Here is a 13,596-nt window from a genome sequence, read left to right on the forward strand (position 1 = left end):
GTTGCAAAGAAGTATCACTTCATCCGTGATATTGTTGCTCAGGGTGATATAGTTCTACAAAAGATACACACAAGCAAGAATCCTCCTGATTTCCTAACTAAAGTGTTACCTGGTCCGAAGTTCAGACTTTGCTCTGAGCTGGTGAACTTGTTCTGAAGCAGGAAGCGGCTTCGGGTAACGATGTGTCTCCGTTGTTGGTTACCTCGCAAAACAAAAGGAGAAAGTGAGGTTAGATAACATATACAAATCATTGAATGTTATCAAATTTTATTGTTCTCAAACCAACATGAAGACCAAAGAAGAATTCGTTACTCGAGTATTGGAAGCGAGGTGGAGTTCTCTGGGTTTGTTCAGTTTCAGGTGGAGTCTCTTCGGGTTTCCTGAAACAAAGAGAGATCAGAATCAGAAAGGGTTTCTAAAGTAAACTTCAGTTCATCAGAAGAGTTTTTCAGAGTTTCATCGGAAAAGAGAAGATTCGGAGAGAAAACTTATCTGTTTCTTTCGGTGGTGAAGAAAGGTTGAAACTTTGGTGACAGTGAGTTGGTTTTCTTGAGTTCTGGTTCAGATCTGGTACATGCAAAGTCAGTCGAGGTTCGTCGGTTCATCTTCTCAGTCATGCAGAGTGTTTTTGATCAGGAGGTGTGTTGGGTTCTTCGAGGATCTGGAAGAACAGACAGAGAAAGATCAGTCGGAGGAAAATCCAAAGAAGAGTTAATTTTTCTGGAAGGAAAAATAACAGGAAGAAGAAAGAAGAGATACAGAGAGTACCTTGTTGTTATGGGTTCTCAGGCATTGAAGGAGCTTCGTAGAATCTCCAAGAGCTTTCCGGGGATGCGAAAAGACGGAGGCGAAAAATCGCCTTAGAGAGAAGGGAGAGAGACAAAGAGGCTAGGGTTTCGCAGATAGAGAGAGACAGCACTTTGGTGTTATGTCTCAAAGGTGGAGATTGTGGATTTGGGTTCAGTCAAACTCCAAACGGGCTTCATGTTCCACGGCCCAATAGCTTCCGAAACCTGCACGAAAGAGTCAAGCCCAAGTCTCAGCCCAAGGAAGTCACTCGAGATAATGAAACACAGCGTTTTAAGGTGGAGATTGTGGATTTGGGTTCAGTCAAACTCCAAACGGGCTTCATGTTCCACGGCCCAATAGCTTCCGAAACCTGCACGAAAGAGTCAAGCCCAAGTCTCAGCCCAAGGAAGTCACTCGAGATAATGAAACACAGCGTTTTAGAGTGATACGCAAGTGGATGAGGTTGTTATAACAAACTCATGAGCTGGCATCGTCTTCTTAACGGAAGAGAGAGAATTCAATCGAGTTTCAGAGAACGAGAGAGAGAGAGTGAGCAGAGACTTTGCTCAAGTCGCGAGGGTGAGGATCGAAGGAGTTGCGAAAGCGGTACACGGTTAGTCATACCATTCCGGCGGTGACTTTCCGATCTCACAGAGGAAACGGCTAGTGAGCTATTCGATCTCTATCTCGTATACTGTTGTATAGATCCATTGTTGTTGTGTGATCTTGTAATCTCGAATTGAACTCTGATAGTGAAGCAGTTGAGGGATTCCGATTCCCTCCCCGGTGAGTAGATCAGCGAACACAGCGAATACCGGGTGAACAATCCTCTTGCGTTGATCTATTGTTTTTCATAGATTTCTCGAACCTGAAACGAAGTTGAAACCTAATCAGTTACTCAAATTAAGCAAGATTGAAACCTAGAAATTGATCTTAAAACTCTACAGGATTCACAAAGGCACGAAAGTATTAGATTAGATTATATTCAATTCAGTTCATGGGATAATGATAACACAGATTGAAGAAGATGAAAGAACTAAATACCTGGGATTCATTCACACGAAGTCAGTACGCATCCAAAGCACGGTAATACTCCTTCTTGTTGTTGTCGACCCCAAAAGACGCCATTATCTTCTTCGTCAAGTTATGGATCAATATTTAGGGCAGCCACGGTATATGTTTTTTTTCTTTTTCCAAAAACTCTAAAAATTAATACTCTATAAATTAATAAACACGGAATTTTTTCAGTTCCAAGTTGGACCGGTATAAAATAATTCGATAAAATAATAAAATAATAATATTTAGAAAATTCATAGCTAAATATATAGTCTCAATGAAATCATACCTTAAACCTAATCTTTATTTAAAGTTTTCATAGATGTTCAAAATATGATAATAATATATATATATATATATATATATATATATATAATTTTTTATATATATATATAATTTTTTTATATACATAAATAAAGCATTTTATAATTTATTTATCTTCAAAATGAATTGTATCTTTAACTTTTATTTTTTCTATTTCAGTATTTTGGTGTTACTTTATCAAATTATATACAAGAACTCATTTGTATATTTCCATATCATCTTTTCAACATACATAAAATGTATCAAATAATCTCATAAAAATAGATGAAATTCTAATCTATAAAGTTTTAACTAATATATAATATTATGAAATGAAATATTCTTCATTATTTTAAATAAAAAATACTTTTTAAAAATAAATCTAAAGTATAGATTTTCTTTAAATGAATAACTCTATAAATTAAGTCCAAACATTATTAATTTATTGAGTTTTTAATGTATATTGGTTTAGGTTATTTATATATCCAGTTGAACTCAACTTATTTGCTTATTTTACTCCCAGAAAAAAAAACTTATTTACTTTTTCTTCTTTTTTTCCTTTAATCTGAAGCTTTTTAACAATATGCCAAGAAACATTAAAATTTTAGTTGTATGGCGCCGTAATTTAAAATATTAATTGTATGGTGCCGTAAAAAAGGTTTAATTGTATGATAAGAAATTAAAACTTGTATACACGTGTGTTAACATTATGTTAAAATCTGTTATTTTTGTTAATATTTGATTGAATGGTAAGAGATGTAACAAATACAACCGCGTATATATAGCTAGAGAGCATTACGGCTGCATGTTTGATCTTCTAGGTCGAGCAAGGAAGCTACAGATTTTATATAACACATGCATCTGAAACTGATCATGCGGGGAAACATAGCTGAGCCCTTGGAGAATTCATTGCAATTTCTAAACTATCAGAAGAAGTTACAATAGATTCTTGATCATGAGCCACCTTTGATTAAGATTTATATTCACGGAAACAAGTCTACTTGTAAACAAAACTCTACTTTTATATAAAGAGAGGTGAAAACAAATAGCGTTAGCTAGGTTATGCTTCTCGGAATCAATAATACATAGAGATGACTTCTTGACTAGTTACAATATAACCAAAGATTAAAAATAAAACATAAACATTGTTTTTATTGAACATATGTTACTAATCTTTTTCACCTCCAAGCTGAAGCAACGATTAAACTCTTATCCTCCCAGCAAAAAAGGAGCTCACCCATCTCCTCTTTAACCTTGTACTTACTGCAATACTCTTCCTTAAGGAGGCTCTGTATGCTCCTCGTCACTCTAGAACTCATTGGCCTCGAACTGAAACCCGCCATCATCATCCTCGCTCTCCATTTCCCAGCAACCTCGTATCTCTCAATCCGCTCTTCTCCTTCGCAAGCAACAACGTTGACAATGTCTCTAGCGAGACACTGCCTCTCCACGTTCATCCTCTCTTGGCTATCTCTCGGGAGCGTCACGTCGAGAGACTCGAAAACCGCAGAGTAGTACTCGTAAGCCTCCATGAACCTCGGGAAGAAAGGGGAAGTGTTTGTGTTCACGTCTTGCTCAACGACTGTCACTAGCTTCGGGTTCAACCCTTTGACCATGTGTAGCAGCTCGTCGCGCTGGTTAACTATCGTGACGCTCTCGTCAGGCATGTGGTGAAGCTGAAACGCGAAGTTGACGATCAAAGCCTCTCCTGGTTTGCAACCGAGCGTAGATGGAGAGACGATTAAAGAAGTCTTGGACGCTACTGCTTTGAACTTGAAGGAGACTCCATGGTCTTTCGCAAGCTGCTCGAGTCTTAGGCCTATGATTCTCAACCCTCCTACTGATCTTTGGACTGATTCAGGGTCATCGATACCGGTTAGCCTCAGGCGAGGGCCCTTACCGGGAAGCTCAGCAATGGTTCTGATCAGCGTCATGTATTGGTTTCCTTGGTTTATATCGAAATCTATTATGTGCACTTCTTTTTCATCTCTGATTGATTCCACTATTGCGCCGTTAGCAGCTAAGAATCCGAATTTGAAGCAAGGGCATGCCTCGAAGAGGACTTGCATAGCAGCTAGCCTCTCGTCAGAAGGAGGCTCTTTGCATTTCAATGCTCTGTAGAGGAACTTCCCTGAAGCAGCCATTCTTGCGGCTAGACCTTCGACCATGTAAGCTGCTATTCTCTGAGAAGGGTCTCCTTGGATTGAAACTATCTGTCTCAGCTCGTTTAGCATTGACAATGCTTCCTCTGATTTGCCTTCTGATAAGGCACGGGCACAAGAGATCAGGATCTGCTTTGGAGTTTTTGCTTGTGAGACCACTTCTTTGGTACTACTTGCTTGAGAGTTGGAATCAGCAGATGAGGAGTCTTTGCTTGAATGGTTTTGGTAAGACCATTCGTTGTCAATCTCCATCAGGTGATCTAGTCCCTCCATGATATCATCATCTTCATCGCTGAGAAGGGCTCTTTCAAGCTCTTGAATCTTTGATCTCATTTGTTCATCATCAAACTCCATGGAGGATCCAAGAACCGGTCTAGACTGATAAGGAGACGAGTCCAAAGAGCCAAATGAGCTAACCGAGGCCGCCCCACAGGCAACAGGATGTTGTTCTGTTGGAGAATCAAGAAAGTAGCTTTGGCTTGGGTAAGAATTATCATGAGTCAGGCAAGTGTTCTTGGACCTGTCTGGATCAAAGATTTCAACAGAAGCACCACCGCCACTGTTGTAACCATTCTCATTCGGCGAGTAAAGCTTCGGGTTCCTATATGCTGCAGCGGATGGCTCAGCTGACCTCACCAGTGACATAACTCTCGCAGTTTGTTCCACCATCCAACTTCAACTACAATATATATCACACACAGAAGAAAACATCAAGCCACTGAAATTCTAACAATTAAAATGTTGAATCAACCAACATATCATTCTTAAAGATCAAGCCTTTGTTACTAATCCATCATCATAGATAAACCAACACATGGAGTTTTATGATCCAAACACTAATAGTTATCAATATTCCCAACTCAAATCATGTAAAGTTTATTCCTTTTGATACCTATGCAATCCTCAAGACCATAACTGATAAACCACTTGCAGAACAAGTTAGCAAGAATCTAAAGATGTGTAATCAAATCTGAAACCAAAAAGAAAAAGTCAATTACCAGGAGAGGTCCAAGAGCAGAAGGGTCTTCGATTCTTGAGATTTGAGAAAGATGAAGTCTGATATAAACGTCGTAAAAGCCAAAGGGAGAAAGAAAAAGTCTTAAAGGTTTGAACTTTAAGGGTCGTCTCTCTACTGGTCTATACAGAAGAAGTCAGAAATGATAAAAAAGGAACCGCCTTGTACTGGTTTTTCTCTGTGACTGTCGCCTTTGTTTTAAGATGCGTTCAACGAACGACTCGTGTGGTGTTTGGAAGTTTTAGTTGAAAAGAAATATGGAATTATTGTTTTCTTGTAATGAAATTACTGTTAAATAGATTAAATATCTCACTGGAAAGATAATTAGCGGTTACGTGTCCATTTTGGTTTGATTTCTGTTGACCAAAGTTACTGTTCACTCGGTTTGTTTGTTTTTTTGGTAATATTGGATTTTCTGATACTTTTGTTTCGGAAATGAGAGGAAAAAATCTGACCGCTGGATATGGATGAGAACTATGACGAAGGTGCCTACTACAGTTTCCACTTTCCACTAATTGATGGAGTATTTGATTTAAAAATAAAATATTCATGATTTCATGCTGTTGTTAGTGCTGTTTAAGCGTGTTGATTTTGTTGAAAATATTCAAACGCTCTTTTTTTCTTTGTCAAACTTTGATCAAGTACTTTTGTAAACTTAGTGTTACCAGAAACTATACTATATTGATTCAAATTTCAAAGCTAGTAGAACATTGTGTTATATGTATACTAAAAGGTTTAAGTTATGTTATTTGTGAAATCTCTAGTAAATAACTCTATTGAACGCATACAAGTAATGATCGTTAATCAATGTGTCAACAATCTAATCTCAGTTGGTTCATTTTTTTTTACAACGGGAATAATTGTTTATTTTAAAATATGGTGAAACAACAGGAATAATCAATGTGTAGACGAATTTACTTCGCTAATTTCACACTCAAACGTGTATATTTCACCAAATGTCTCAATTACTTAGCATTTGACAATGACTCTTTATCAACCTTATCCTCGCAAATCGCAATACCCTTGTTAGGAAGTCTTCTCTCTTCTCTCTCTCTCTCAAGTTCCACTCTTATCCACTACGCAACTTCTATTTCTATTTGATAACAAAAAACGGCTTAGTTTCAAAACAAAAAAAAATTGAACCTTGACTTTCAATTTTTGAACAAGCCCTCCTACTAGATCATTTCTTGAAACACCAGCCAAACCTTGTCTCCCAAATCCGATGATCCGTGAACTCTCATTGTACAAATCTCCATCTGCGTCCTCATCCCGAGTCAAATCAGAGCCATTATACGGATATAATTGCTAAGGGACAGAGTGTTACTGTTGACTTTGGTTTGTGTCCAAAACATGAAATCTGAGATTGACATACCAAGCTGTTAAGTGTTAAGCAGTGTTCATTAATGAACCCTCTTACGTAAAAAATATACCTTAGGTGAATTATTGTTGCTAGTATCCACAGTCAACAAGATAAAAGCTTGTTTTTAAAAGAAAATAAGAATCATGTAACGAATAAAAACTATATTTTAAAGATCAATTAAATTTTGGAAAGTAGTAAAATCGAAGCTTCAAATTAAAATAGGCGTTCATTTCAATTTTGTTCTGGTTGTTTGCAAGTGATTGTAAGGAAGTCGGTCATTTGCTAGTGTCTGAAAATTGTGTGACATATGTTCATTTGTTTTACTTAGATATTATCAGTTCAACAAAATGGTTCTATGGTGTAGTGGTTAGCACTCTGGACTTTGAATCCAGCGACCTGGGTTCGACTCCCGGTAGGACCTTTCTTTTTTCATTGTCTAGCTCAATTTTACATGCATTATTGAAGTCCCAGTTAACGACACATTCTAGTATGCTCCTCAAAAATTGTACGATTCTAAGATAATTGCATTTGCATCCATGATCCATCTTACTCACCAAAGAAATTTTACAATCTGATGATCTTTTTTTTTGATCAAAACAGTCTTATGATCTCTAGTACTGTACCTTTTTAAGAGTAATTTTACCTTGAACACTAAATAGTCACAAAGAGTTCTTACAGAACATAGCAGTCACAGCAAAAGAAACCTTTCCTAGCTAGATGCCTATTTTCCTAATGCTGAGTTTGACAATGTAAATAGTCCTCAATAAGAAGCCTATTACACGATACATCATTACCCATACATAAGAATGAGATTATCTTCACATTTCCTCTAGATTTAGACATGAAAAACCAGGAGGACAATCTTGGAGTAGTTTCTCTACTAATTCCTTTTAACTAAGTTCGTTCTCCTCTGGATTCTTTGGCTTAACATCGTATACATCGTTAAACAACTCTTTTCACTTAGAGCATCTCCAAGAAGTCCTCAAACTCTCAAATTTTGAAGTTTTTGACTCTCCAAAAGACCCTCAAATTCTCAAATTTTGAGGACATGAACAGTGAAACCTCAAATTTGTGGTTTTACTATTCAGACCCTCAAAATACTATTCACTTTTCAGTTTAGTCCCTATAATTTGTAACTTACGTATAATTGTACTAATACTATTTTTCTTATCACTTTAGTCCTTATAAATATATTTCACTTAAGTATTCAAATAAATATTATATATATATATTATTAATACATAAAATTATAAATATATAAATAAAATAAAAACTAATAAAAATAATATTATTTAACATATAATAATCATTTCTCACATAAATTATATTACATTGCTCAATATATTACAAATTAAAGATTAAAAATGCAAGCAAAAATATTTTACAAGAGAGATTACACACATAAATATTACACATATAGAATCCATACACTGATATTAATAATCAGGTAGATTTGGTCCCGAGAGCTTCCAAGATCACCAAAACATTGTCCATAAAAATTTGACGTAGTAGGAGGTTGTTGTTGCTATTTCCTTTTCTGTATGATTCTTGCTTGTTCAGATCGTATAAACTCTCGTGTATTACTATCATCGACGGAGCTTAAAGTCGTTAGTAATATTTTATTTTCTTGGTCCATCTCTTTAAGAGCTAATTTTATCCCAAAATGGTCAACCATTGGCCAAACCATAAGCGATCTCCAAGGTCCAAAGAAAAAGTTATTTGCAGCAAGACAAGAAGCATGTCAGAAAGATGTTGAACGAGCTTTCGGAGTTTTACAAGCAAAATTTGCAATCGTAGCGGGATCATTATGTTACTGGAAGAAAGAGGTATTGCATGATATAATGACAACATGCATTATAATGCATAACATGATAATTGAAGATGAACGTGATATCAACGCACCGGTAAGAGATGCAAGACCGGCATCACAAGCAACCGTTGAAATGGCAATAAATGAAAGTACTCGATTTCAAGAGTTTTTAACTCGTAATCTTCAGATAAAAAATCAAAAGACTCATTTTTTTTATTTCGAAATGGGTTAATTGATCATATATGGGAACACTATGGAAATAACAATAGTGAGTAATTTGTATTTTTATTTTTATGAATTAATGTGAGTTTTATATTATTATGTTATGTATTTCTGTGTTATAATAAATTGCATTTATAAATATTTTGTTTCATATTTTTAAAATGTATGTATTATTTATTTATATAAATTTTATTAGTTATAAATAATTTATATTAAAGTTTAAGACTAAGATGCAAATTACATAAAATTTCAAAAATAAATTTGAAGTTTTTTCTTGGAACATTCTACCCTCAGACCTTCATTCTGAGGATTCTCCACCCTTAAAATGACACCCTCAAAATGAGGTTCTTTATTGGAGATGGTCTTACCCATCACAAAGGATCGAAACTTAATTTTCATTACTGTAGTCATCAAAAGCCTAAAACTAATAAATCTACAACATCTTTGCCTTAAAAGAAACGTGTTTTGTTGTTAACTTTTTTTTTTTTGAAGTTGGTTCATGGAGGAAAAGTCAACATCGATATCGAATTGAGATTCAGAATTTATGAATTTTATTTTGGTGTATTAGTTGCTAATGATCATTACTTTCGACCTAAACTTTATTATATTCAAGTACAAATTAATGGAAATAAAAATCATAATTTCTGTCACCGCCCGTTACTTTATCCTATTAAGACAAAAGCCAAACACACAAAAAAGTTTGCATCTTGCAAAAGAAAAAATAATAATAATAGAACAAAGAAGAAGAAGAAGTCGCAATTTGATTAATGGACGGCTAAGGTTTGACGATGACCTGATTACCATCACACTAAACTCCGATCGTGCTCTCTAACACAAAAGCTTTGATCTTTCTCCAAAAATTGTTTTTATCTCCACAGACAAGGTAAAATCTCGCGATTAGATTGCTTTCTTCTCAAGATTTCACTTGATCTGGTCTGATTACAAGTGAATTGTGATTTCATGTGAACTGGCTTGTTCTGTCTTAATGAAGTTTATGTAATTGATGTTATCTTTAGGATCTGATTTTGAAAGATCGAGATCTGTCGGCAAAAAATGGCGAATAACGCGGCGGCTTGTGCGGAAAGGGCAACAAATGATATGCTGATTGGTCCTGATTGGGCTATCAACATCGAACTCTGTGACATTATCAACTTGGATCCTAGGTAACAACATCCTTTGATCTCACAACATTGTTAAGGATCTTAAACATCACATTGGGTTACTTACTACTAGCTACCTTGTTTTGTTTCTGTAGTCAAGCAAAAGAAGCAGTGAAGGTGCTTAAGAAACGGTTAGCAAGTAAAAACTCCAAAGTGCAGATTCTTGCTCTTTATGTAAGTCCTTTCTTTTGATACACTGCCTTTTGGTTTGGTTCAGTTTATTGTACTGATCTTTGCATTGCTTCAGGCATTGGAAACTCTCAGTAAGAACTGTGGAGAGAGCGTGTTCCAGCTTATCGTGGACCGTGGTATTTTGCCTGATATGGTCAAAATAGTGAAGAAAAAGGTTTTTACTTTACCATCACTCATTTGAATTATATTTATCAAAGTCACTTACCCTGGAAGTCTACTACTTATGCAGCCAGATCTGAGTGTAAGGGAGAAGATACTTAGTTTATTAGATACATGGCAAGAAGCTTTTGGTGGGAGCGGTGGAAGGTTTCCTCAGTATTACAATGCTTATAATGAACTCAGGGTATTTATAGCTTCACCCTTTTATGTATTTGATGGATCAAATATTTGATAGCATGTTTTGAAAAATTTAGTCTGCTGGAGTTGAGTTCCCACCTCGAACGGAGAGCAGTGTACCCTTCTTTACTCCACCTCAGACTCAGCCCATTATTGCTCAAGCCGCTGCTGCGTCAGATGAAGATGCTGCTATTCAGGCCTCTTTGCAAAGTGATGATGCTTCTGCACTCAGGTACTCTCTCTTGTTTGATAGACATTAACATCCATATTCTGTGTCTCAATCATGTTTGTTTTTGTTCTGCCAGTGTGGAAGAGATTCAAAGCGCTCAGGGATCAGTTGATATTTTGACGGACATGCTTGGTGCTCTTGATCCAAGCCATCCTGAGGTAGGGGTCTTCACATTGATTAGCTTCTGTGTCTCTGTTGTTAAAGATTCACTGTTGTTGATGTTGTGACAGGGTTTAAAGGAAGAACTTATAGTTGATTTGGTAGAGCAATGCCGCACTTATCAAAGACGTGTGATGACTCTGGTCAACACTACATCGTAAGGCTTCATTCGTTTTGTTCCTCACCCTACTGTTCCTTGTTGATGGTAAGAGAGAGAGACTCCTTTTCTTTTTTGCAGAGATGAGGAGCTTCTGTGTCAAGGATTAGCATTAAACGATAACTTGCAGCGTGTTCTTCAGCAACATGATGATAAGGCGAAGGGAAACTCTGTTCCTCCTGCAACAGCTCCCTCTCCAATACCGCTTGTTAGCATCAACCATGACGACGATGATGATGAGTCAGATGATGATTTTGCTCAGCTATCCCACAGGTAAATCCTTTTGCTCATTTCAGTTGAACCCCTAAGACTTGGACTGTGAAAATAAATCGAACTCATGTCTGCAGGTCGAAAAGAGAGAGTGCACGAGTGAGTTTCAACCCTGTCCTTCCTCCTCCTCCACCTACAATGAGGCCAGTACACGTTGAATCTGGTGGTTCTATGGACTTCCTCAGTGGTGATGTCTACAAACCTCAAGCAACCTCAGAGAGTTTAAAGCCTTCCCATTCATCAGATCGAGACTCTTCTGCTCCTATCTTCGATGAGCCAGCTCCTAGGAGCAAATCCCCTGAGCAGTTACCTCGTGCTCCATGGGATCCTGAAGGAACCAGGGTTTTTTCACCACCAATGTCTGTTAGAACCAAGCATAATAATAATGTTCCTCAACACTTGAGCAGTGGCTCTGATTCCTCTTATGAGGATCTTGTGGGAAAGTCCCGGAATCTCTCTCTGAATCCAACCGCCTCTGCTGCTGCTGCTGCTGCTGCTACACCACCAAAGAAAGATGATAAGCCAGAGGATATCCTTTTCAAAGACTTGGTTGACTTTGCTAAAAACAGGAAATCATCTTCTTCTTCTTCTTCTTCCTCCAAACCCTTTTGAGGCAGAGCTCCCAGTTGTTGCTTTAGTAATAATAAATACTCCTTTTTACCATTCTTTTCTCTTCATTTGTGTTATTGTTTTCTTTGATTGATGAACATGGAGGCGTGAACACTTTGTTTCTTTTTCTTTCAAATAAAAAGTTAATATATAGAGACCTTTTATTGTACAGAAACCTCATAATATATTGGTAAATCGTTTGTTAATACAGTTTCTCTGTAAATAGTACAATGATTCTGAAGTTTCTCTGCTTCTTTGGATGCATTAGACGCTGAGGAGTTCCCAAGTAGGATAATCTTTGAAGCTGAGATTTGTTGCTTTCACTAAAGTTTAAAGAGTTTAATATAGCATCTTATAACCATAGAAATAGCAGAACATTTGTATACATAACAAAGTGAATCTTCCGAAACAGGCTAACTTTCTTTGTAATGATACGTACATGATGACGTTTTGTGTAAATGAATATTGCTAGATAACATCAGAAAGGTCAATTTGCTATGTTTTTTTTTTGTATCCGTCGTGTGAATACTCGAGATTCTTTTATTATTCTATAGTAAGCATCAAGTTTCTCAACTCTTACTTGTCTACTTTGTTACTTAATTAACATCGAAATTGCACTGCATATCATATATTCTACGTTGTCCACTTGTCATTATCATGTTATTAGGTTAATCTATAAGTTCGTGAGCTTTTAACTAAATCCCAATAGTTTTAGCCACCATCAGGCATTGTTAATTGTTAACGTTAGTCATAGACTCTTTTTTTTTTTTTTGTATTTGATCTCAAAATGTATATTATTTATTTGTCACGTTTGACACACCTTTTGTTGGAAATTTTGTCAAATAGTATTTTTTTTTTTTAGCTAACACCGTTTTCTTCACTTGACCAAAAAGTCAACTTGGCTCACGAAAGTGCCCCACAAGTTCATCATGAGATGTTGCACTTTTAGATGCACATGTGATGTATAATTGATTCAGATTTATTTTCTATAAACCAAGAGATATCTAAGTGAAACTATTGTTTACATAATTTGATATCTAAGTGAAACCATTGTTTACATAATTCGATGCATAAGTGAAACTATTGATTTTAAAGTGTGAACAAAGTTTGAATTGTACTTTTTGCAATTGTTGATAATTTCGTTTTATTGGATTTAGTTGTGCCTTATGAACTTAATTTTTTACTGATTTTAATGAAACAACTTAACCTATTTAATTTTAATAGTTTTGTTTCTCTTCTTCTTTAGTTTTTTTTGTTCTTCTTAAGATGAAAATGTACAAGATATGCTTGAAAAGTGATAAATGAGTGATTAAGATGGTGTTTATTTTTTCATATAGATATTTTATCTCAATAATATTAATCTGTTAGATACTTCTTGTTACGACTATATTCTTTATTTTTCAATATGATTATTGAGAAATTTAACTCTTACTTATATTGATTTAATTTTTCTTTTTGATAATTTTGTTTCATTGGATTCAGTTGCACCTTATGAAGGATGAACCTTAATCTTAACTCATATTTTAAAGAAACAAATTATCCTACTTAATTTAATAGTTTCATATATAACTTTTCTTTATTGGAGCTTTGATTTTCTCTGTTATTAGTTGAAAATATAAAAAACTATGCTTGATAAGTGGATAAACAAGTGATTGAAGAAGACATGTCTTTTTCATATGGATATTATTGTCCAATAATGCTAATTTGTTATATTCTTTTGATTATGACTATATTCTTTATTTTTCCAATATGGTTGTTGAGCAAATT

At 35.6% G+C, this 13,596-nt stretch overlaps 2 protein-coding genes and 1 non-coding gene across 3 annotated transcripts; 2 read left to right on the plus strand and 1 right to left on the minus strand.

The window, feature by feature from the left end:
- Positions 1-3,152: 3,152 nt before the first annotated feature.
- LOC106306657 (scarecrow-like protein 1) lies at positions 3,153-5,597 on the minus strand. Its single transcript, XM_013743350.1, has 2 exons — positions 5,309-5,597; positions 3,153-4,989 (listed from the first exon to the last, which is right to left on the minus strand). Exon 2 carries the CDS (start codon positions 4,977-4,979, stop codon positions 3,327-3,329), a length of 1,653 nt encoding a protein of 550 aa, XP_013598804.1. The 5' UTR covers positions 4,980-4,989; positions 5,309-5,597; the 3' UTR covers positions 3,153-3,326.
- Positions 5,598-7,034: 1,437 nt separating this feature from the next.
- TRNAQ-UUG lies at positions 7,035-7,106 on the plus strand. The gene has a single exon. It is a non-coding gene; the product is annotated as a tRNA-Gln (tRNA).
- A 2,315-nt stretch (positions 7,107-9,421) lies between these two features.
- Positions 9,422-11,988, plus strand: LOC106306991 (TOM1-like protein 2). The gene is made up of 10 exons (XM_013743818.1): positions 9,422-9,600; positions 9,734-9,880; positions 9,973-10,051; positions 10,125-10,223; positions 10,299-10,412; positions 10,483-10,637; positions 10,711-10,792; positions 10,865-10,950; positions 11,032-11,223; positions 11,298-11,988. Exons 2-10 carry the CDS (start codon positions 9,771-9,773, stop codon positions 11,830-11,832), a joined length of 1,452 nt encoding a protein of 483 aa, XP_013599272.1. The 5' UTR covers positions 9,422-9,600; positions 9,734-9,770; the 3' UTR covers positions 11,833-11,988.
- The last annotated feature ends 1,608 nt before the right edge of the window (positions 11,989-13,596 follow it).

The sequence above is a fragment of the Brassica oleracea genome, chromosome C7, assembly GCF_000695525.1.
Source record: "Brassica oleracea var. oleracea cultivar TO1000 chromosome C7, BOL, whole genome shotgun sequence".
Taxonomy (NCBI): domain Eukaryota; kingdom Viridiplantae; phylum Streptophyta; class Magnoliopsida; order Brassicales; family Brassicaceae; genus Brassica; species Brassica oleracea.